General features: G+C 33.4%; 1 protein-coding gene across 2 annotated transcripts in view; it reads left to right on the top strand.

Moving 5' to 3' along the window:
* Positions 1 to 25,084, top strand: part of ASCC3 (activating signal cointegrator 1 complex subunit 3) — a 314,121-nt gene that overhangs the window by 77,690 nt on the left and 211,347 nt on the right. For both annotated transcript variants that reach the window (XM_054569760.1, XM_054569761.1), the window contains exons 9-10: positions 19,389 to 19,589; positions 20,051 to 20,191. In XM_054569760.1, the coding sequence (XP_054425735.1) occupies positions 19,389 to 19,589; positions 20,051 to 20,191 (342 nt within the window). The remainder of the gene's footprint in view (positions 1 to 19,388; positions 19,590 to 20,050; positions 20,192 to 25,084) is intronic.

The raw sequence follows: 25,084 nt of genomic DNA, 5'->3' as shown, positions 1-25,084 counted from the left end.
CCACCGCCCCACCTCCTCCCCCTATCTCTTTCTCTTTCTTTTTCTGTCTCTCATTATTTTTATTTTTTTTTTTTTTTACAATGAAAGTATCTCCCCCAAATGGAGAAACTCAGCTCTAAGGGAATGAAATAGGACATAAAGCTGATGGGGATGAGAATTATTACTCCATCAAAACTCACAGAATTCCTTTGTTTTAACAGAACCTCCAGTATTTATCTGTGGATTTTCTTTTCTTTTTAAACCAAAACACCAGATAACTCTGGAAATTGGGAATCACAGCAAGCTAAAAGGTTTTCCCAGCTCTTTCTGAACAAGGTTAATAGCCAGTTGCATTCCAGGATAAGCCATTATCCAATGAAAAAAAAGTCCTGTACTGACAGATACAAATTATTGGAAAAGTAAGGTCTGCACTATCAAATGAGGTCTTAAGTAACATGGGAAAGGAAAAGGGGTTGACCCCACTCCACCTTTTCTCATTCTACTTTCAATAGCAGTTCTCATTGGGTAGTTCTCATTGGCTCCTCCCAACATCTGCCCCAGAAGACATTTGCTAGTGTGTGGACACATTTTTGGTTGTCACAATTAGGAGGGCGCTAGTAGCATCTAGTAAATAGAAGCAAGGATGCTCCCAAACATTCTACATCTACATGACAGCCGCTCACAACAACGAATTCCCAAAATGTCAATAATGCCATTTCCCCAGAAGAATAGTGCTGTTTATCAGGACTTTATACCTTCCATAGTTAGATATCTGGAAACTTAGGGGTTTTTGTGGAATTTTTTTTTTGTCTCTTCTAATTGCTGAGTAGATCTAAAAACTTTACACAATAAGAGTGTTAAAGCTTTTAAACTCCAGTGTCTTCCCACTTCTTTGATATTTTTATTATGTATTTTAGTTCTATCTTGTTTTAGTTTTTACACCAGATATTTTTATTACTGTTACTATTATTTTACAGTCAATAGTTATTTGGATTTGCCTATTTATTTTCCTAATTTTTTAAATTCCATCCAGTGTTTTCATGTTCTGTGGATTTTCATTGCCTGAATTTTCTTTAATAAGAATTTGGTGGTGACAAAAATCTCTTAATTTATGTTAATCTAAAATGTTTTTGTTTTATCATTTTTGAAAGATATTTTCACTGATAATAAAATTGTATGTTTATAGCTATTTCTCTTAGCACATTAAAGGTATTGTTCTATCAGGTTTCATCTGGTTTTCACTTTTGCTTTTGAGAAATCTGTAACCAATCTAATTGTGATTTGTTTTAAAGTAAGCTTTTCTCTCTGGCTGCTTTTAAGATCTTCCCTGTCCCCTATGTTTTTCAGTGTTACCATGGTGTTCCTAGATAAAGCTTTCTTTTTAACCTCTTATTCATTAACTGTTTTCTCATTCTATTGTCTGCTAAACATCACCAACCAAAAGACATTTGGGGGAGAGAAAAGGAACTCACATGTTTTATGCCCTGTAACTTGGCAGACATTGTTAGGCAACATAAAAAAAATCAAAAAGAAATAGAGGGCATCCCCCCATCTTCAGTGAGCTTGCATCATAGTTGGGAAGGCGTCTCTGTTAAGTATTTACCAACAACATACTGTGGAGTGAACTGAGTAAAAATCAGTAGTTTGAATTTAATCTTATACAAAAGACAGAGGGATCAATGCAGGCTGTAACTGTTAATGAAGATTTCTTGGAGAACATGAGACTTGTTTGCTGTAGTCTGGAGGAATTGAGCTTTATTTGAACACTGACAATGAACATAATTATGTGTTTTTATTTTTTTTTATCCTCACCTGAGGACCTTTTTTTCATTGCATTTTGAAAGAAAGGAAGGGGGAGAGGAAAGGAGAGAGAGAAATATTGATGGGTTGCCTCGCTTAAGTGCCGGAACCAGGGAACAAATACACCTAGACCGGGGATCAAACCCACAACTTTTTGAGTATGGGACAACACTCCAGCTAACTGAGCCACAGCGGCCAGGACAGCCATATTTTTTATAATACGGCTGGTGTGGGGTACACAGAGAAAGGAACAGTTCTTGACTGTGTAGGTCTCACATAAAATGTTGAAGATTATGTCTTATCCATGCCACTTTTCATACAGAAATTTTAAAATGATACATTTGGTATAAAAACTTGGTCACTGTCAGGAGGGCTATTTTATTTATTAGAGTATTGCATAGAGTATTACTATGAAACTGTAAAAAAAATTAAAAATTTCTTGGCTTACTCTCAAAAGTAAGGTTTTTGATGCATTCAATTTGCTGTGTATAAAAAACATACTATATACAAACTTGTTTTGGGGGTCAGTAAATGTTTAAGTTTTGTTATAAAGTTATAAATAACAGATTTTTATTTACTTGTGACTCCCAGCAATTATTTAAATTATATGATTAAACAGCAATGTTTACTTATTATGAAAGTGTCCTATAATTCATATATATGAAATAGCTAGATCTTATTTAAAGGGAAATACTACCATATTTTACTTTCTAAAGAAGACTTAATTTTGTTTGTCTGCCCTGAACTTTTCCAGGATTGCAGTGCTATAGTCTACCGGGAACACTTGCAAACAGCTAACTAGGAAAAGGGCACCAGCTGCTTGAAAAATAACCTGCTCAACTAGAGAGAGAGTTATAACTAACATCTGCCTCTACCTAGGAGAAATCTAATAAAATAATTTTCATTACAACCTATACTTTATTTATTTTTATGGCAGGAAATTAGAAGAGAGAAGATTTAACGCTTACTTAGAACTTGATTACATTCAAAAGTATGAAAATTAGAGGAATGTAACTTGTAATATGGCAATTTGAAATTGCTTTAGAAATAGACGTAATCCCTGTTATGTCCTGTTTTAATAAACAGAAATATTTGGTATTATTATGTTGCTATTTATGCTATTTTCACTATTTGTCTCTGGAAATATGTATGGATTGGTCATCAGTTATCAATAATCACTTCCTAAGCTCCTGATTGATGCAACACATTATGCTAGGAGGTATGGTGGCATCACGTGTTTTAGAATTGTAACTCTGCCTTACTCTCTAGTTAGACACATAGAGCTGATGTTGAATTTCAGCTTCACCATTCACACTTTTTGTGATGTGCATCAAATTGCATAGCATCTCTTAAGTTTCAGTTTCCTCATCAGACTATTTATAGATAGAATATGTGTAGCAGTGTCTGTGATACGTTTTAGGTGATCTATAAATTCCCAGTTGGAGTAATGCTTATGTAAACTGTGCTTTTGCCTAATTTTTCACATTGATGGCTGAGTTTTGCTGTTTAATCTGGGGACACTTGTGAATTTTTCTGTTAAGAGTTATCAGTAAGTGGACTTAGTTCTCTATAAACAACTTTTTTTTTTTGGAGTCATTAAAATCTGTTTATTAGATGATTATATAATTTAGTGGTAAATGACAGTAGTTTTTATACAGTCTTACAAGAATCTTTATGCATAATCATTAAAGTATGCACTTTTTTCTCTTTTATTATTATTATTTTTTATTTTTCAAATACATTTGTCTTCATTTTCCTACCACCATTTTCCCCTGCTCCACCCACCCCCATCTCCCACCCTCAATCCTTCCCCACTTTGGCTTTGTCCATCTGTCCTTTATACATGGTCCTTGATTTGACCCTTCCCCTTCTTTTCCCTCTTACCCTCTCCCTCCTTCCCTCTCATTACTGTCAGTTTGTTTTTTCTTTCAATGTTGCTGGTTATATTTTTCTTGCTTGTTCGTTTTGTTGATTAGGTTCCACTTATAGGTGAGATCATATGATATTTGTCTTTCACCCCTTGGCTTGTTTCTCTTAACATAATGATCCCCGTTCTGTCCATGCTGTCACGAAGAGCAGGAGCTCTTTCTTTCCTTCTGCTGTGTGATATTCCATTGTATAAATATCCATCATAAACAAATCAACAAACAACAGGTGCTGGCAAGGCTGTGGAGAAAAGGGAACCCTAGTGCACTGTTGGTGGGAATGCAGACTGGGGCAACCACTGTGGAAAGCAGTGTGGAATTTACTCAAAAAGCTAAAAATGGAACTGCCTTTTCACCCAACAATTCCACTGCTAGGATTATATCCTAAAAAGCCTAAAACACCAGTTCAAAAGAACCTATGCACCCCAATGTTCATAGCAGCACAATTTATAATAGCAAAGTTCTGGAAGTGCCCATCAGTAAGTGGATCTATAAACAACTTTTAAATTCCTCAAAGATGGATATTGAAGTAATGTGGAAGGCAGCTTTAAAAAAATGAGGTTAAAGGAAGTAATATTTCTTTAGTAAATACTATGCATTTCATTAGCACCTTATGTTGCATTACTTAATTCCCTCATGTAAACTGAGAACAAGAGGTTTACAGAGGACAGGTTTAAATTCGATTTAGTGGTGCAAATATCAAAGAGTGACTAAGTAAACATAGGTTACCTTGCTTTTTGTATTTTCCACAAGATCTTATATTCTTGATAAATTTCAGAATTGTATGAAAATAATAATTACATACTTTGAGTAATTTTAAATGTATCCCAAAATCAATGTATAAAGAAATACAGTGAATTCTTAAGCAGTCTATATTATGTTTTATTATATGTTTCAGAATTGCTTCCTTTAAATGTTTTGCTTTTCCTTTCAAATCTTTACATGCTACAAAAGAAGTTCACGCAAAACACTGTTTTTATAGTTACACCCTAATAAACTTCTTTTTAAGTTGATATTTGGTTTAAACATGTTTTTCTTCCTTTTTGAGTAAAATGTACTTTGTTCTTTTCAGGGTCAGTTATGTTAAATTACTAAAAAAACAAATGTCTAAGGATACCTAATCACTGCATTGGAAATGGGTAGGGAAAGTTAGGGTCCTAGTTCTTCATCTTGCTTATCCTTGATAATCACTTAAGTAATGTACAATTACTGTAATGAAAATCTCAAGCTTTGAGTTCTAGGAATCTGTCATTTGCAAAGCATACATACTCCCTCTTCCAAGTTTGAGAAGCTTGTTCTCAAAGGACTGGCCTCCTCAGTAAACCCTCAGCTCAGCTCTTCTCCAGCGGCCTTTGACTAGGTCCTTCTTTTGGGTGGTGGGTTTAGTGTATCCGGAATCCTTCCAAGTGAGCTTCAGCTTTCATGTGGGGAAATAAGCAGTAAATTTTAATTTAAGGAAGAAATTTATAAGTCCAGTTTACTGCTTATTTCCCCAGTTAAAAAAATAATTCTCAGATCACCTATTTTATGGAAATTAATGACATTAAATTGTGTATTTAAAATGTTAAATTTTTAAAATGTACTAACATAAATGGTATTTCTAAATTTCTGTTCTTCAGGAAAGCAATTCCAAGTATGTTGTTAAGCATTGGAATATTGGAATACACACACATACAAATTTGTCCTTTGAACTGACAGTATAAGTCATTTACAGTACTTTCATTTATATGATGTTTTTACAATGTTGTTATTTGTAGTAAATTAAATCTTGACTTGAAACCATAATAAGTTATTCAGATATTGTTAGACTGAATGCAAGTGGAACAGTTCATTTGAGGATTCTGTTGGTGACATTTCCTCATTGAAGGAGATGTATATTTAAAATGACATTACTTCTTTAATTAGTTTTGGGAAGTTTAAAGTCATGTGTACAATAAAATAATTTAAATTAAGAAATTACCTATCACTTATTATCTGTAACACTTTGTGAGCTTGACCATGTAAGACCTTATACTTTACCCCCTTTAAAATATTTTAAGCATGCTAGTGGAAATAATTTAAAGGTTACAGTTGGAGCTAAAGCCAGTTACTACCATGAATATCAGCCAAGAAACTGAACATGACATTTTCTGTGTGGGATTCAACATAATTTGACAGAGACTTTTGCTTCATTTTAATCACCATGGTTAAAAGTGCAGCTGTTTATTAGAAGGAAGGTCTTACAATTTGGGCCAAGTAGATTGTAATGCCAATGAAATAATGGTGTCTTACATTTTTCAGCTACAACACTTATAATGGCATCCTGGAGGGATACTTACAACACATTTCAGTATGAGTTCATCTCCCTTACAAAAACAGTGTATTAACTTCATAGAAAGTACCAGGTGTTAGCTGCAATTTCACTTCTCTTTAAGCCTCTGAAGTTTGTATACTTAATTATTATGTTAGTTTTGTGAAACCAGCCCTCACGTATTATGGTGGTTCTGTCTGAAGCAAACCAAACCTAGCCAAATCAGACCTATCAGTTACTCAAACCGTGTCTTTTACTGTCTTCTTATGCACAGTGCCTGTGACTGTTGGCACAGTACCTTGGTCAAGATGTTTCAAAGTGGCATCTGACATGTTGAATTATTATTAAGAGTGCACTGGTAGAAACATAAGTGTGCAATTTCATTGGTTTATCAGTGGAATTATGATTCTATAGCCAAAGTTTTGGGAAATTAGAGTCTCCCTTGAGTCCCATTATACATTAAATTTCATGAAATGTGATATTGCTATTGTTTGTTTTTCTCTCATGTTTTCCTCCTCAAGGACAGGTAATAATAGCCCTTTATTTATTATTTTGTCATCAGGGAGGGGGTGGAGAAGGGCCATCTATTTATTTAGTTGGGTTTTTTTGTTGTTGTCATTATGCTTCCTAGGTGGGCTGTTTTATGTATGAGAGAATTTTTAGGAATTGACACTTGTGAACATATTAAGTATTTTTGGTTACTCTTTTAAAAGGCGTAAATGCATTCTGTTAAATAATATGAAAGGATTATGAATTATGCATTGTGATTTTTTTATTGCATTTTTTGTATATAATGAAATTTGACTCAGTTTCATTTTAGAAAGTAACTAACCTGGTTTTCACAAAATCTTATAATCTTACTTCCCTCAAAGATTTAATAGTAGATTATACTCATGGGGTCTTTTGTTGTTAAAATGTAATTTCCTCTAACCAGAGTGTCTGATTCAAAATGAATTATTATCATGAAACATTAAAACACACAGATCTTCAGTAAAGAGAAAGTAACAGCGGTCATGCACTTCTTGTCTCTTAATTAAGAGAATGCAGTAATTTTTCAGTGCATTTACAAGTGGGAGTGCCAGTTGAAAATTTGATGTTTGGTAAGTGTAGGACTCTTTGTATGACATAATGAAAACCAGGATGAACCAGGTAGGCCAGGGACGAGGAGTGATGAGGAGGACACATGACACAAATGATATTTCAGAAAACTTACTCCAGCAGGAAGGATCAGAGACCAAAGGCACAATTAGGAGAATGATAATATAGTCTAAATGTGGTGGACTGTTCTGGAGCATCTGGAACCAGACAAAGACAGTGAGGATGGGGCAGAAGAGGAGCCAAGGGCCAAGGAACATCATGAAAGAACATGACCCTCATAGGTCTTTTATGTCCAGAGGATCAAAAACCAAACCAAACAAACAAACCAAAAACTTTAAGAGACTTTTCCCTTTCATACGAAAATCTATTCCTCATAGAACATACTACTACTAAAGGTATAGTACAAAAAATGTATATAGCTTATTAAAAGAAGAATAAGACAGTGACCTAAAAAGCGTCTATTAATCATGGGAACTGAGACCTGGAACTGGGGATGTGCCCATAAACAAAGTATGTGTTCCTGAGATGGAAGAAAGAGCCAAAAAGCATTTCTTGCACAGAAACTCACATCAATGCAATTATTTTGTAATTAAAACACACACAAAGCAAATATCAGCTGTCATATCTCTCCATTGTTGCACTGGAAATGACAGATAGTGTCAGAAAGATTTAAAAGATGTAAAAATTATATTTTGAAACAACGTTTTGTTGTTGTTGTTGTTCCCAGAGTGAATGAGTGTAGAAAAAAGATAGTTTGGCTAGTATTTATGATACCTGATGGAAAACAGTTGTCAAGCTTAATGTGAGCAGAAGAATTTTTACCAGTCTCCTGTTCTAGAGATAGTCATTGTGCTTAACATGGAGTGTCTTAAGTATTTTTTAGTTTATGAAAATTCATCAGTGGTGTAGCTCAAAGATGGTATTATGATTTAGTCAGAATTACTCAGCTGAAGCAAATACAGAAAAAAACAACATCACTCAATATTTGCTTTGTGCCAGGTACTATGCTAGGTCTTAGGTTGGGTAATGTAATTCCTAACCCTATATAGTCTCATATTCTGGAGGAAAATAACTCCTTATACTGATCGTTTAGTAATTTAAAGAATATAAATGATTTCATTTGATCAGGTGAAGTGTTTGTCAGTCTTTAAAAAAAAAGTCGAATAATGAAGCTTCTCTTGCAACCAATTTTGTGTGTGGTAGATGCTTAGACTTAACAGTTTTACTTTAGACTTTAAGATTGGAATACAGAGATAAGTATTTGTGATTTAAACAATGTTGGAAAAGAACTTTAATTCCATTCTTTAAAATTACTTGTTTTCTTTTGTCTTTCCTTACTAAAAATAAATTCATAGAGAATAAACAGGCATATAAAAACTAATGTTCCTTTTCTTTGCCAAAGCATCCTCAAAGACTCAAAGTTTATAATGTAGTTCATCTTCATTACTTGACTCAGATAAGGGCAGGACCTTTTTGACCATGTTATAGATTTTGGATATTGCCCTAAGAGCCTTTCCTGCAATGCAGTCTGCTATGTTCTAACAGTATATTAATCAGTTTTAAAACATTATGTAAGTAATCTGGAAGCTGTCCAGAGCTGCACTGTTTAACATGTTAGCCACTAGCTACATGTGTCAGGTGAGTATTTGAAATGCGGTTAGTCTGGATTGAGAACTGCTCTAAGTATAAAATATACTAATTTCTCAGACTTAATACAAAAAAAAGAATGCAAAATGTTTCATTATTGTTGCATATTAAAACATACATTAGTTTAAATAAAGTTACAGAATTAATTTTATTTTTAAATGTTTTTTAATATTTCTGCTAGAAAATTTAAATTTACTTATTTGGCTTGCATTATATTTTTGTTGGGAAGTGTTGATCCAGACTAGGAATGTTTGAAGTTTTTTAAACATTTTTTTTTTTATTTGTAGAACTTGATTGTTTTTTAATATGTAGTCCCAGTCCTTAAGATTTTCCTACCACGTGTGTCTGATGTTTCGCCTTTCATTATTTTTAGTATAGTGTGAAATTTTATTTTAGGTCTGCTACTACTGTGTAACCTTGGGAAAGTCTCTATACCTTTCTGAAAATGCATTAAAAAAATCTTTGACCTCCAAAGTGACATACAATTGCCTGTTTGAAATTTCTACTTGTACATGTAATGGTCCTTTCAAATAGAATGATTTTTTTTTTCTCTTTCTTAGTCTGTCCCTTAATATGCTTACAAGTTGTAGCTTTTCTTATATCATCAATAGAACTGCCATCCATCTGCTCATGGGAAAAAAGGTCATCTTTGATATATCTCATTTCTTCCCACTCTCTCACATCCAAGTCATCATAAAATTATTGGTTCTACCTCAAAAATCCAGTTTGTATCCTTTTATTGCTCTGTTTCCACTGCTCTGAGGTAAACCAGCATTAACCCTCACTGGTGCTACTAGCAAAGTTTTCTACCATTCATCAATCTGGTTTTCACAGGACAGCCAGATAGAGCTTCAGGATAAGTATTTATCATTCTTTACTTAAAGTCATGCAGAGACTTTTTGTTGTACTGCAAATAAAAACCCAAGCCCTTTTCCATGACCTACAGTTTTCCACAAAATATGACTCCTATCTTCCTTTCCTATGTTGTCTGACTGTTTACTCACTCATCCACACCAATCTCCAAACAGGTCCTTGGACATATCAGCTTAGCTCTGATTTAGTTAGTCTAGCTCTAGATCCTTGCTCTCTCTAGAATACACTGTGTACACTGTGCTTTCAGGCCACGTTTTCATGGCCTGCTGCTTGTTATTTTGTTCCCAACTTGGGTACTTCTCTCGAGGCACCTCCAAGAGACTTAATTTAAATTAACTGTGACATCCCACTCATGGGTACTACTCTGTACCATCTATTAAAATTTATTCATATTAGTACTTGAAATAATCTGATTGTTCAGTAGTGAATATGTTGATCTTTTTTATCTTCTCCCCTCATTAGAGTGTATGCTCTATGCTACCTTTCTGACCATTTAAACTATTTTCGGCACATAGAGGTTCAGTAAATACTTGCCATATGAATGGATGGTAAACCCCACTATGAATGGAAGATCAAATTTTCTTTAATATTTGCTGTTAAGGAGTCCCCAAATCATCTATGTTAGAAGGATTACACAAATACCCATACACATAGAAGTGAATACTTGAAGACCTTTAAATGAAAACATTATTTAATTATCTAAAAAAATCATCTAATTATCTAATGAATACTCAAGCATATTTGAGAGAGGGACGCTGGACTCTGGATCTGAGGGCCCTGTGGGGTCCAGCTGAGGAGGGAGTGTGGACTCTGAATCCCATGGAGCCCACCCCGGGGTCGTCAAGGATGGGGGGACATAATAAATCATTCCAGACACCTCTCCTCTGCCAGGAGAGGGGGCAGCTCTTCCCTTTAGTGGAGAAGGCAGTGAGCCCCTGTGTTCAAACGCTTTTATTGAAAGGGCTATCAGTGGGGCTAGGTAATAGGAATGTACAGGTGATCTCATTACATCTGTATGTTAATGTTTACAGAAAATACATGATGTTGAGGGAATAAATGGCAGGAACACACTAATTTACATGGGTCCGAGAGGAGACAGGTAAACATGAGAGCGTAAACATAATAACGCCAAAGGGTTTAGGGTCAGGGTCTGTGAAAAATGTAAATTTCCTTCCCAGCATGAGCTAGCTATTATAGCTTTTGAGGGAAGAACAAAGCATGCTTCAAGGAATTTACTTTTAGGCCTGATTTCCCCAGGAACCTCCCCATCCAGGTTAGGGCTGTCTGCAGTATAGTTTCAAACCTGAGCCAGGCAGGGGGGAGGGCAAGGCAGCCAGGAAATAAGGAGACTTCTTTCAGATAGAATGAGGACCCCGGCCATATCAAATCTGAGGGGTGAGGGTCTTTTTGCCGTCTCCATGTCCCCCAAGTTTTTCCCTGATGCCCATTGTGGCTGTGCCTGTCTTAGGTTGTCCCTTCCATCGAGGGGTCTTAACGCATCATTGTCTAACCAGCCATCCTCCGGGGCCAAGCAGGGTGATGAGAGGTGACTACAGCCCCTGCCAGGGGGACAGGTTTTGTCTCCTCAGTGGCCTGTTTTCCTAAGGCCTCCTTGATTAACTCCAGCCTTGGGGTCCTCTCACCTGTTGGCGAGGCTACAGTTCCTGAAACCATATGGGGTATTTCCCAACACATACTAAGTAAGGTATTCATGTAAATTGTTTTACTTTTAATTCCATGGCTGTTGAGTAGTTTATGATGTGGAGCATGGCTTGAGAAGAATATTAGTGTGGTGAGATTCCAGGATATCGGGGTGCCCAACCTGTGGCCCAGGATGGCTGTGATTGTGGCCCAACACAAAATCGTAAATTTACTTAAAACATTATGAGATATTTTTGTGATTACATGTTACAATGTATTTAATATGTAGCCGAAGACAACTCTTCTTCCAGTGTGACCCAGAGACGCCAAAATGTTGGACACCCATGAGTGTGCTCATCATCTGAGTTGCAATCATCTCTGATTTTCAAATTTTTTAACCTAAGCCACATGCTATGTAGATCCAAAAGAAACAGACTGTGAAGGTTATGCAGTGTATATCTTGGATATCTATGATTTTTCCTAAATATTTGTTGAAATTGTAATGTTTACTGTTAGAATATTTTAAACTTAAGCTTCTGATACATATACTGGCTTAGAAAGTACGGTATTGTCCTGGCTTCATCTTAGATACCTTGTTAATGCTTTTTAATTTATTGAAAGTATAAGTCCCTACAGTTGATTATTACAAACAATTCAGTATGTTTAGTGTACATTTTTGGTCTTTGAGGTAAATAACATCAGATTATTTTTAAATATAGTGTGCCCTTGAGAGACACCTGTGTAGCCAGGGTTTGGTAAGGGATATGAGAAAGAAATTTTCATGGAATTTCCTTGAGTGATAGCATTTCTGTAAGATTAGAATTCTGATGAACTCAAAATATGTATAGACAAGTGAATTTTGGCAGAAGCTTTACCATTTAAAAATTTTTGATCTTCTGATTATGGCATATATTGAAAATGTTTAGTTAAAACGAATTAAAAGGGAAAATGGTCTATATTTAGAACGATTATCTGGCCCAGACATAAAACCTTTATGATAAATGAACCATGAGACACTCAGTTTTCTGTATAAGAAGCAAATGTTAAAATGCTAAGAGAAGTAATTACAGTTTAACACTATATGTTCATTAATGTATAAAATTAATGTTTCTTTTCTTAGAAAAATACCAAATATTTGGAAGCAATGATTGTTAGTATCATTTAATTAGACATTAATGTATATATGAACTATAAACAAAACAATAAATATTACTACATAGTTATAATTTGAATAAAATAGTTTTGATATAACCACCCTCTGGCTCTTTTGTTTTCTTAAGATATTTGTGAATATAGTTGGAATATTATTCAAATACAAGAAATCCCTTCTGCATAATGAGCTTTAACTTAATTATCTCATGTCCCAGTAGCTCTCCGACACATTTCAAATATACTCGTCCTCTAGTGATATTTTTTAATATTGTTACAGTTGCTTTCCCTTTTAATTTTTTACCAAGTCAGTTGATGAAAATTGTTTCATTCATTTTCATAAATTCAAATGAGAAACAAAAACTTTTGGAAAAGGTAGTAGAACATTGGCTGTTTGAAGTAATTTATAAATTAATTTTGGAGGGTTTTTAATTTAGTTTTATTTTGTTACTTGCTGTTTCTTACCCAAGCGTATATATGCAACTGTATATATCTTAAGGATTCTTTTGTAACAGTTGTTTTTTTTTAATATATGTGGAGTCTAATTGAGTGGCAAAATAAACCATTGGATAACATTATTTTAAACAGTAAGACGGGTGGTAGTTTATATTTAGAACTAAGACAAACCGTTGAGGTCCCATTTCTTCTACAATTAGCAGTGTGGACTAGGGTGGACTTGGGTTATTGAACCCCTCTAGACATAAGGATTTGGGGGGTTTCTTGTTGTTGTTGGTTGTTTTGTTTTTTGCTAATTTCTTTGCATAGTCTATCAGGAAAATCCTCAGAGGTTTCTGGAGGACTCTCTGTGTAGTCTAGTCTTCGTAGTTTGGTTGTGGCCTACTTTTCCACCTTCATCCCTGTTGCCCCTCCCTGCCATATTCATCATACAACTACTGACTTTTAACTGCTTGTAGGTATTTTCTAATATTTTGTTTCTTCTACCTGAAAATGCATTCTTCTTAATGACTTTTCCCTCTGATCCCAGAGAATATACTTGATCTTTATTACAGAAAACTAAAATTATGTAATGTAAGTTCTAACATGCCTTTTTTTAACCACTGCTAATATATTGTAAGGATCATTTTAGACACTCTAACTTTTGTTAAGAATATGAATACTTAAAATGATATATTTTTACTATAATAAGATTTATACAAATGGTAAGTAAATGATTGTAGAATTTAATAAATACACTGTAATAAAACTCCTTATGCAGTAAGTTGGTCAGTATATTCTAATGTTTTAGATTACTTCTTGCTTGAACTATAATCTTTAAGAACATAAGAAACAAGTTTAAAACAATTTCAATCTTCATCTGAGGATATATCCACTAATTTTAGAAGAAGGGAGGGAGCAAGAGAGAGAAACATCGATGTGAGAAAGAAATATTGATTGGTTGCCTCCCGCACACACCTCAGCTAGGGATCGAACCGGCAACCTAGGCATATGCCTTGACCAGAGATCAGACCTGCACCCTTTTTGGTGATGTTCAGGACAATGCTCCAACCACTGAGCACGGGCGAGAAATAAGTTTTTAATTTAAGGTTGAATAGTATTTTTTTTTTTTCTGAACTGCTACAAATGTATTTTGGTTAGCTCCAGTTTACTCTTTCTTTAGAGGGTATTAGGTATGCGGTGCGTATCTTCCAAGACTCCCCTTCATTTATTCAATTGATTTATTAGTCAATTAAAATTTATTTGGAAGCTTATTATGTTCCTGGCAATTGGTTAGGTGCTAGGGAAATATATAAAGAGTAATAAAACAGAATCCTTAGTTTCAATCCAGGAGGCCAGATATACATTTAACAACTCATTTCAATATCTGTGGTCAAGGGTCATAATGACAATATAAAAAGAGGGCTTTATGAATGTCTAGTTACTGAGAGAAATGGCAGTTCCTTATATCTTTTTAAATATGGCAAAATATAAATAAATAAATGTAATAATTGCTTAGGGAATTGGAGATACCAGAGATTGCAGCTGAACTTGAATGATAATGAAGTGTTTCTCAGGGTTGGGAAAAGTATTATAAGGTGCAAAAGCATGAAGAATGATCAGAACATTATATATATAGTGTTGGAAGATAACAAGGGTTTCCATTTTGAAGGGTCCTGTTTGGGGAACACTCTGCCCTCAAAGATCTTGTATGTTGCATATCCTGTACAGTTAAAGTTGACAAGTCTTTGAAAAATCTTTGATCGGGAATATGACATATTTTTAATATAGGAATTAGCAGACTGTATTCTTGTCAGGAGTCTACAAAGACTTTGAAAATTGCAGCATTCATTCACAGCACTATTTTAGTAAGTCCCATAAAAGCTAAGGTGACCTATTACAGTGATGACAATAGGTACTATTCAGTTATTTGAACATATTTAATAAGTTTCTACTCTTTGTATGCTTTATACTATGTGATTTATAAAGATTATCAATTAATGACTGATTCTGAAGTTATACTATCTGAGTTCAAGTTCTAGCTCTAGTATTTATAGTTAAACAAATTTTTGGAAGTCTCAGTTTTCTCATCTATAAAATAGTTTGGTATGGTTATTACAAATACTAACGGTAATTCATATGAAGGATTTATCCTGTGATTGTTCCATTGTAAGCACTCCATATTGTTGGCTATTTTTGTTAACCTTATATAATTTTCTTGCACAATAATATCATTAACTTTATTTTACAGAGGAAATAGAACTCAGAGATATTAAGAATCTACAAAGTTAAACTGAAAATAGTGGCAAGGCCAATATATTAACCTGAGCTTCTGACCCCAGATCTCATGTTCTGAAAAATGTGCTGTACTGCCTATCCAAGGCTGAGTCATCAGTAGAAATTGATACAGAAAGTACTCCTGGTACTCTCAGATGTTTAATTGATCTGCTTAAGACTTTTCAGGATTTACCAAAATTACTTTCATCTCTTCAAAGTATGTGTTTTATCCTGATCAAAGCATAAGTGAATGTAATATATGTCTATATTGTATTTTATATTATTTTTAAAAAGTTGTATTAAGGTATACTTGCCATACAATAAACTATGTATACTTAAAGTGACAATTTGATGACCTTAGCACATGTAAGCACTTGTGAAAACATCACTATCATCACGACACTGCATGCAACTGTCACTTCCAAAAAGTACTTCATGATCCCCTGCAATTCCTTCTATATTTCTCTTTATCTCCTTATTCCCAAGCATTAACTAGTCTGCTTCCTGTCACTATAGATTAGTCTGTTTTCTAGATTTATATATAAATGTAACCATGAAATATGTACTCTTTTTTTGGTCTGGTTTTTTTCATTTAAAATAATCATTTATTTCAGTAATTCATTTTTATTGCTGAGTAGTAGTCAACCATATGAATATGCCACGTGCCACATTTTGTTTATCCATTCCATTGTTTCATGGGTATTTTTAGTTGTTTTTGGTTTTAAGCCATTCCCCACTCATTCTGTAAGATAAGCATTTCCCTGACACTAAAATCAGAAAAATAATAGAGGCCAATATACTTCATAAATATTGAAAAAATATAAATAAAATTTTAGTATATCAAATCCTACAATGTAAAATATATCATTACTAAATGAAGATTATCACAGGAATGCAGGGTGGATTTAACATTCAAAAGTCAATATAATTCACCATAAGAGTAAACTACAACAGAAAAATCATATGAGCATTTTAGTATATGCAGGAAAAGAATTTGACAAAATCTCAAACCCATTCCTGTTTTAAAATGAACAGAAACCTCTCAGCAAGCTAGAAATGAAAAGGAATTCCTCAGCTAATAAAGGGTATCAATGAAAACATTACAGCTCACACCATACTTAATGGTGAAAGCCTGAATTCTTCCCCCTAAAATTAGTGATAAAACAGGGATGTTACACTCACTACTTAACATTGTGCTTAGGCGCTAGCCAGTGAAATCCAGAAAAAAAATATTTTATTTAAAAAAAATAAAGACATTCATATAGGAAAGGAAGAAGAAAAACTTTGTTTAGAAATGATAACATTTTCTCTGAAGTACATCTGATGGAATCTACAAAAACTCTAAAATTAGAATTTTAGGAAGGTTGAAGGATACAAGATCAACATAAAAATTATATTTCTATATGTTAGCAATAAAACATGAAAGTAAACTTTAAAAATATCAATTACAATAACATCAAAATTATGAAATGTAATACTCAGGGATATTATATGAAAAGAGATGGGAAACACATCTACTGAAAACTATAAAATTTTGTTGAGAGAAACAAAAGAAAACTCAATATTCTTAAGACATTACTTCTTCCCAAATTGACCTGTAGATTCAATACAATTCTAATCAAAATCTCAGCTTTTTCTGTGGAAATTGACAAGTTGATTCTAAATTTCAGTGGAAACACATAGGACCTAGAAGACACATCAACTGAAAAAGAATGAAGGAAGACAGCTAAAACTGCCCACCATTGAGGATTATTTAAAAAAAAAAAAAAAGAAGAAGAAGAAGAACTAGAGAAATCAAACCAGCATGGTATTGGGCCCTGGCCAAGTAGCTCAGTTGGTTGGAGGATAGTCCTGATGTGCCAAGGTTGCGGGTCTCATCCCCCAGTCAGGGCACATACAGGAATCAACCAATGAATACGTAAATAAGTGGAATAACAAATTGCTGTCTCCCTCTCTCACCCTTTCTCTCCCTGTCCCTCTGTCCCCCTTCCTTTCTCTAAAGTCAAAAATTTTTTTTAATTGAAAAGAATAAAGTGGCACACTTTGAAAAAGTTTGACAGTTTTTAAAAATTAAACATGTCCCAGTTATATCATTTCCAGGTTTCAGCCAAGAAAGAAGGAAGTATATGTACATATAAACACTTGTACATGAATCTGAATAATCTAAAACTCCATGTAGAATTGGTATTATTTCCTTTTTAAATGCTAGGTAGGCATTTACTAATGAAGCTTTCTGGACTTGATGTTTTCTTTGTGGAAAAAAAAAATCTAGCCTTGATTTCTTTAATAGATACAGAATGGTTTAAGCTGTATGTGTCTTTTTAAGATTTTATGTATTTTTAGAGAGGGGAAGAGAGGGAGAAAGAGAGAGAGAGAAACATCAATGAGTAGTTGCATTTCCCACACCCCCTGCTGGGGACCTGGCCTGCAACCCAGGCATGTGCCCTGCATTGGGAATTGAACCGGCAACCCTGTGGTTGGCAAGCCAGTGCTCAATCCACTGAGCTACACCAGTGGAGGCTGGGTCTGTCTTCTTGAGTGAGCTTTGGTAATTGGTGTCTTTAAGACCATTTTATCTAAGTGCTCAAATTTATTGGCATAACATTGTTTATAGTATTTCCTTGTTATTTTTTGATATCTGTAGTGATACCACCTTTGTCATTTTTGACATTGGTAATTTGTATCTTCACTCTTTTTCTTGATTAATTTGGCTAGAGATCAATTTTATTGATTTTCTCAATGAAGAAGCTTTTCTGTTTTCCATTTCCTTTATATCCACTTTGATCTTTATTATTTCCTTTATTCTTGTTACTTTGGCTTTAATTTTCCCTTTGTTCTAATGTTTTATTTTGGAAGATAAAGTCATTCATTTGAAACCTTTCTTATTTTTCATAGGTAGGTAGTGCTATTAAGTATTGCTTTAGCAACATCCACAAATTCTCTTTTCTATTAGTTAAGAATACTTAATTTCTCTATGATTTCTTCTTTCATCCATGGGTTATTCAGAAAATGTGTTATTTTTTTCCAAATATTTGGATATTTTCCAAGGATCACTAAGGGTTTCTAATTTAATTTCATTCTGATTAGAGAACATAGTTTGTATGAATTTCTTCATTTTCATTTTATTGAGATTTTGTTTTATGACCCAGAATTTGGTATGTCTTGATAAATGTACCATGAACAATGGGAGAGAATATGTATTCTACTATTGATACACGAATAAATGTCAGTCAGGTAAAATTGGTTGAAGAGCTGTCCAGGTCTTTAGCTTTGCTGATTTTCATGCCTACTTTTTCTATCAACTATTGGATAATGATATTGAAATATGTAATTGAAATTGTAATTATGGATTTGTCTATTTCCTTTTACATGACTGTTAGCTTTTGCTTCATGTATTTTGAAGATCTTTTAGTAGATATAAAACTCATTTAGGACTGTTGTGTATGACCTGTGTTTTGTTATGATATGACTGTATTTAATTCTGATAATGTTGTCTTTAAAATTTTTTTCTTGATATTAATACAGCCATTGCAGTGTTCTGTTATTCCCATTCAGTGTTTTGTTTACTCTCAGAAATTAGTTTTCAACTGCAAAGACTTTCTATAGGAAGATTCTAGGAAAAATTATTCAGCCACTCTGTCTTGATTTTTTTCTCTATAAAAAGAACAATAATGTCTATACCATAGAATTGTTCTCATAATGAAATAAGGGAATATATCAAAATACTTACAATTACATATGTTGTGATATATACTCTGAATACATGTACTCTGTAGCTGTTATTCCTATGATTATAGCTGCTTTTCCATAGAGTTTTCTTAAACAACCCATAAGATATGGAGATGAAAATTTCTGTGGTTTTAAATACCAGGAAGTTTCTTGTTTGCACATTCATTAGACATCTTTAACCTAAATAAACTAGAATATCATCATGTGAACTCAAAAGGTACCTGTGTTTAATTTTGTTTCCCTAACTTACTAATTTATCATCATTTTATATTTAGGATTATATACAAAGATACAGGTATAGTCTCATCATATTTTTTTTTTCAAATTTAGTGTGGTGCAATTCCCAAAAGCATTAGAATTGTATAATAGTTGTGAATTACTCTCAACTGCACACACTTCATTTCAAATATAGGATACATTGAGAGACTGAATGAGTTAGTCATTCTTCAGTTTTTTTTAATCAAGGGAAGTAAATGTTTGTATTTATTGTCTTGCATGAGTCTTTCACATAATTATCATTTATAATGGGTCATGTCTTTTTTTAGATTGGTCAGCTGGCTTTTAAAGGAATGCGGAGACTCAATAGAATTCAGTCAATTGTGTTTGAGACTGCCTATAACACCAACGAGAACATGCTGGTTTGTGCCCCTACTGGAGCTGGGAAGACCAACATTGCAATGCTCACAGTTTTACATGAAATTCGCCAACATTTTCAACAAGGTGTTATCAAAAAGAATGAATTTAAGGTAGGAAATTAACAAGCCAGACAATAGCTTTTTAAATTACAAAATTAAAATTATTTGGCAGTTGTACATGTTATATAAAATCTGGAATTTTTTTAGGATTATTATACATGAAGTCACATAAAGAATGCTGCTTGATTTACTTCATTACTATTAAGGCAATCTCTGTGTTATGAAAATCTCATTACTCCTATGAAAGGCAATGAAAATACATTTAGCTTTGAAGCAGAACCAATTTTCCAAGTGATAAGGCTCTATAAACAAATTCCATTGTCCTTTAAACAGCTGTATACTTATCCAACAAAGATAAGTACTTTTCATATATCACTATTAAGATTTTTCACTTGAAGTTGCTAGAATCATATTTCACAATAATGAAATATTTGTGACTTGTATTGACTACTGTGGAACAAATAACATTGTAGTTTTTGCTCATTCATCAAGCTAGTGTTTCTTTGGTACAGATTGTATATGTTGCTCCAATGAAAGCCTTGGCAGCTGAAATGACAAATTACTTCAGCAAACGTCTAGAGCCGCTGGGCATCGTTGTGAGAGAATTGACTGGTGACATGCAGTTGTCAAAAAATGAAATATTACGAACTCAGGTATGTTGCATGCTTAGATTATTTGATCTGTTCTTTTTTTTAAAGGTAATTGTGAAAATTGTTAAACAGCTATATCTGTTGTAACTATAAAACATAGTACATAGTACAGCTATAACATAATAAACTTTTATTTGTAACCACATCTCTACAAAAGGGGTTTTTGGTAGAGTTTTGCTTTGTGGTATCTCTTCTAACTTATATGATTTTTGCTCTATCTTGAGTAAGGTTTCTGGTATAGATTTTAAATCCGTTGACAATTAATATTGTTCTTTTAAAACAGAAGGGAATAAAGATGTGGATAAGACAGACTTCAATTTTAGGAGCAGGAAAATGTATTCAGTAGATTTTTAAGTGATTCCTCTAGTATCCTAAACCATTCCATAAATATTTTTAGTCATTATTTCATCAAATAGTAAGTCCTTTAATCATGCACTGTATATAGCACTATTACGTGAAATGCATGACAGTGAAGACATTTAAAATGCACAGTTCCTGCCCTCAAGGATCTTATGACCAGGTAGGCAAAAACTGTATTAGAGCTCAAGTATGTTATCATTAATCGATGGAACATATAGGTAAGGTGATGTTTATAGTGCTTTTACAGTAAAATACCAGTGACCAAATATTAATGGAATAATTAGGGGACTTTGAGAGAAAATAGGTGATACAGCTTTTAGAAGAATGAATGGACACTGATTTAAAATGTGATTGGAGGATTGTTAGTTTCTTTGGGCCACCATAAAAAATTAGTACAAGCTGAGTGGCTTAAAGTAACAAAAATTTAACTCTCTCACAATTCTGGAGGTCAAAAGTCTGAAATCAAGGTGTTGTCAGGGTTAGTTTTGTTTGGAGGCTCTGACAGAGTGCCCTTTCCATGTCTCTCTCCTGGTTTCTGGAGGCTGCTGGCAGTTCTTGGCATTCCTTGGCCTGTAGACACTCCAGCTGCCTGTGTCTTCACATGACGTTCCCTGGGTGTCCTTTCCCTACTCTTCTCTTCTAAGGACACTATTCATTGGACTTAGGTCTTTCTTTAATCGAATATGAATACATCTGAAGATCTTTTACCTTAATTACATCTGCAAAGAGCCTTTTTCCAAATAAGGTCACATTCAGTTTCTGGAAGGCTGTATCTTTTGGGATGTTACTATTCAACCCACTACAACAGATATGCCAAGTACATGAACCACATGACAAAAATAGAAACCTAGGTTCCAGTTAAATGTACTTTGGGGTTGATAAGGTAGAGTGCATTATAATCCACATTTATGTCAGTTTTACCAGTTATTCTGAAGTTTGTCTTTCATAGATATTTGCTTAAAAGTTGATCCAAACTAATCAGCTTTTTTCTCATAACATTTTTATAGAATCTTATTATTCCAAAGTAATTTTTCTAAAAATAAATGATTATATTCACTATTAAATGCATAATGCCTTTTATCATCATTATTTTAGTATCACCTGCCTGGAGGTATTTTAATAATTTCTTAAAGTGACTTTTAATAAAAAGGACTTTCTCTAGTCTTTGACATCAAATTTGTAAAATTCTTTATGAAATTTGAGTGATTAAATTTCATCCAGCCTTTTCCTTGAAGTATTCTAAATTTGATTTTGTTACAAAGTGTAGTTTTACTTATGGTAACTTTGTCTAACAAATTTTGGTTCTTTTTATATAATTTGTACACTTACCACAATGACCTGAATCATACTTAAAATTTTAAGTTCATACAATAAGAGAGAAGGGAGTTTTACAGATTTGCATAACACAGTATAATCTTATGTAAAGTTTCCATGTTTATATACACATTAGATTTTGAAAGCTTGTTCATGTTTTCATAAAGTGGCGTTATATCTGATAGGCTCCCAGGGAGCTCTGAACATAGAGTCACAGAGATCATGTCTCAAAAACTACACATCAGGACACTGACTGATAGATAATTCTTTTTAGTGTATGATTTTATTTTTATAATGTCTTTTAAAGGCATATGCATTAAATCAAAATTTAATATTTAACAAATTATTTTTATTAAAAGTTAAATTTCTTGAAATTGAAACCATTCTAGAAAATCTGAAACTGTGCTTATGATGAATCTTACCTAAAGAAATGAATTTTGTAACCTGCTGGGTACAATGAAGTTTAGGGAAGAAATGAAATCATTCCTCTTTTATTGCTTGGAGATTTAAAAATTAGCATTAAGAAAGTTAAACGACATTGGATTCTCCACAGTTTATATCCAGCCTGTTTTTCATCCTTATGTACCAACTGCTTTCTGATATAAATTATGGCCAAACCAATTTTGCCTTTTTTAAAGCAACATTACTCAAATAACATTTTCTATAATGAACTTGGATATTTAGTAAGTTTCCTCAGGCATTTTCTTTTTTCTTTTCATAATTCCTAGATTTAATGATATATGTTTAAATCTTACCCATTCTTCAAAACTCAGTTTGAACACTGTGAGTGCTTTATTTCCTTTTTCCTGCAGCTTATAGCAGCAACAGTCATTTATATTTATAAAATAATACCTTGCCCACAAAGTCTGTACTTTTGGATCTGGTGTGGTCTTAGAAATCTGGACCACTCTCAAATAAAATCTTGATTACTGTTATACTGTATCCAACTGTGTATTGATACTAACAAAAGAATATTTATGGAAAGACAGGCAGGTAGCATATGAATTCAAATTATGATCTGGTCACTGTGCTAAGTGTATATTTGCGCATCCTCACTCAGTACTGGAACCATATTTAGTGTCTCCATTTTACCGATCCTAGAATTCAAACTCATTAAAAATCTATATTGGTTTACAAATTATATTTTCAAAAGGTTTATGAGCATCCGTTCTTTCCATTTGTTCATCTCTGTACTTTCCTAGACCAGTTCTGTATCCTTTGTGAATATTTGTTCGTTCTGCAAGTTCAGGGACCATGTTCTTAACCTCAGTAAAAGTTTATAAATTGAACCTCCTCCATTGTGCTTGCTCTTTATTCTCCTCCAGAGTAGCCTTTCTGTCCGTGATGCCAATTTTTATAGATCTGAAACTACATAGTTAGTAACCATATAATGTGGGTTGCTGATTGTTAGAAAGGACCACACACACAAACTTGCCATGTAGTCTTCATTTTATTAAATTGGGATTATAGCACAGGGCTGTTCAATATAGTAGCCACTAGCTGCATGTGACTATTTAAATTAAAATTAAGCAAAATGTAATAAAATTGAAAATTCTTTTCCTCATTTTCACTAGCCTCATTTCAGCTGTCAGAAATCACCAGTGGTCATTGAATTAAATAATGCAGATAGAGACCATTACTGCTTTCACAGGAAGTTCTATTGCACATTGACAATAGAGTTCTTAGAGGCAGCATTAAGCAATACAGAGGGCAGGAGCTGAGGCAGTATACATGCTTTTTCTCTTGGTATGGGGTATACAGTTCCAGTATACAAAGTTCTGTCACAGTTGAGAAAGAAGCCAATTATTGCTAAGCCACTCCCCTTTTATAGAATTCAGGCTTAGTCTCTGGTCTTCAGTTTAAGGAAATGTTTATAGACATTAGGCTTTCTTTGTTCGAAACCATTTTGATACAATTCTCAAGTGTGCACTTGAGAATCTCTGTGTCTAGCTTCCCGGGATCCCACAGAGCTGGCTCCCCATAGTAGTCCACAATATTTTGTGTTTTATTTAACTCTTGCTTGGATATTTGTTTACAATGTTTTCTCACTTTTTCTATTAGAAAAATCAAAGAGTATATATGATTTACTAGAAGTGTATAGTAAAAACAAAGCCATATATAATGGGAAATAAAAACCTAGTAAGTTTTTTTAAAAATGACTTAGATGCTTAATGTTGAAGGTAGCAAAACAGCCCTGTAGAACATGAACATGTTAACACATTCAAATTAATAACTGGGAGTAGTGTTTTCATCAATTTGTCATTTCTTAATTTATCACTACAAACTTAATTTTGATGTTATTTTTAACAAGTTATTTATAGTCATATTAGAAACCAGTTTAACTTTAGCCCATATACCTTCTTTCTTCAATTTTTTTATAGTTCTTCAATTACAGTTGTCCCCATTTTTCCCCCCATTGCTCAGCCCATATATCTTTATATTACATAGGTAAACATTGAAATTGCTATATCATGATGTTGATGATATTTTGCTCTGGAAAATACAGCATAGTTTTATAGCATACTTCTAATAATCACCACCCCTCCCCCCAACCTCCCTCTCTTACTCAAATGTTCTATTAAGAGATGAAAAGAAAATAACATATTTAAACTGCCTGATAAAATATGAAATAAAAAAATTGAGGAAGTGAAAATAATACACAATATAGAGTTTTTTAACACAAAAGGGTTTGTTTCAACTTACGGATTTTTTAAAGATCTGAACCTCTGCAATACAAAAAGATATTCAGGATATTCAGAATAAAATCATTTATCTAGTTCATTAAAATACTATATAAATGTTTCATAAATAAGTAAAGAATGCTAATCATTTAAAATCGCTATTCACTAAGCTACTTAAGTACAGGTACAGTTTTTGAACAGTTTGAAAAACCCAGTCTTAATGATGAAGTATAAATATTCTGATGTATTGATTTATTGTAGTTTAGAAATTAGTATAGTATCCTATTTGTTATAATGTTGATTTTTATTCTACCAGTTTTCTTTGTTTGGTTTTGGGATTTGTTTTTAATAGTAGTTATTTCAGAAGCAGATTAAAAAGCAACAAGCAGCATTCTTTTATTACTGAAGGTGATTCTTGACTGTTTAAGCTTAATTTTTCAAGTGACTGCACAAGCATAATTAGTGGGTTTTTGGTGGCAGTAATGATTTTTCAGCTCTTTGTAACTCTAAACATTTTGCTTTTTATTGTTTTTTTTTTCCT

The sequence above is a fragment of the Pteronotus mesoamericanus genome, unplaced genomic scaffold, assembly GCF_021234165.1.
Source record: "Pteronotus mesoamericanus isolate MK-2021 breed Mesoamerican mustached bat unplaced genomic scaffold, CSHL_Meso_final contig_20, whole genome shotgun sequence".
NCBI classification, from domain to species: Eukaryota; Metazoa; Chordata; class Mammalia; order Chiroptera; family Mormoopidae; genus Pteronotus; species Pteronotus mesoamericanus.
Note: the sequence above shows the minus strand (reverse complement) of the source record. Positions and strands in the feature narration are given on the sequence as shown.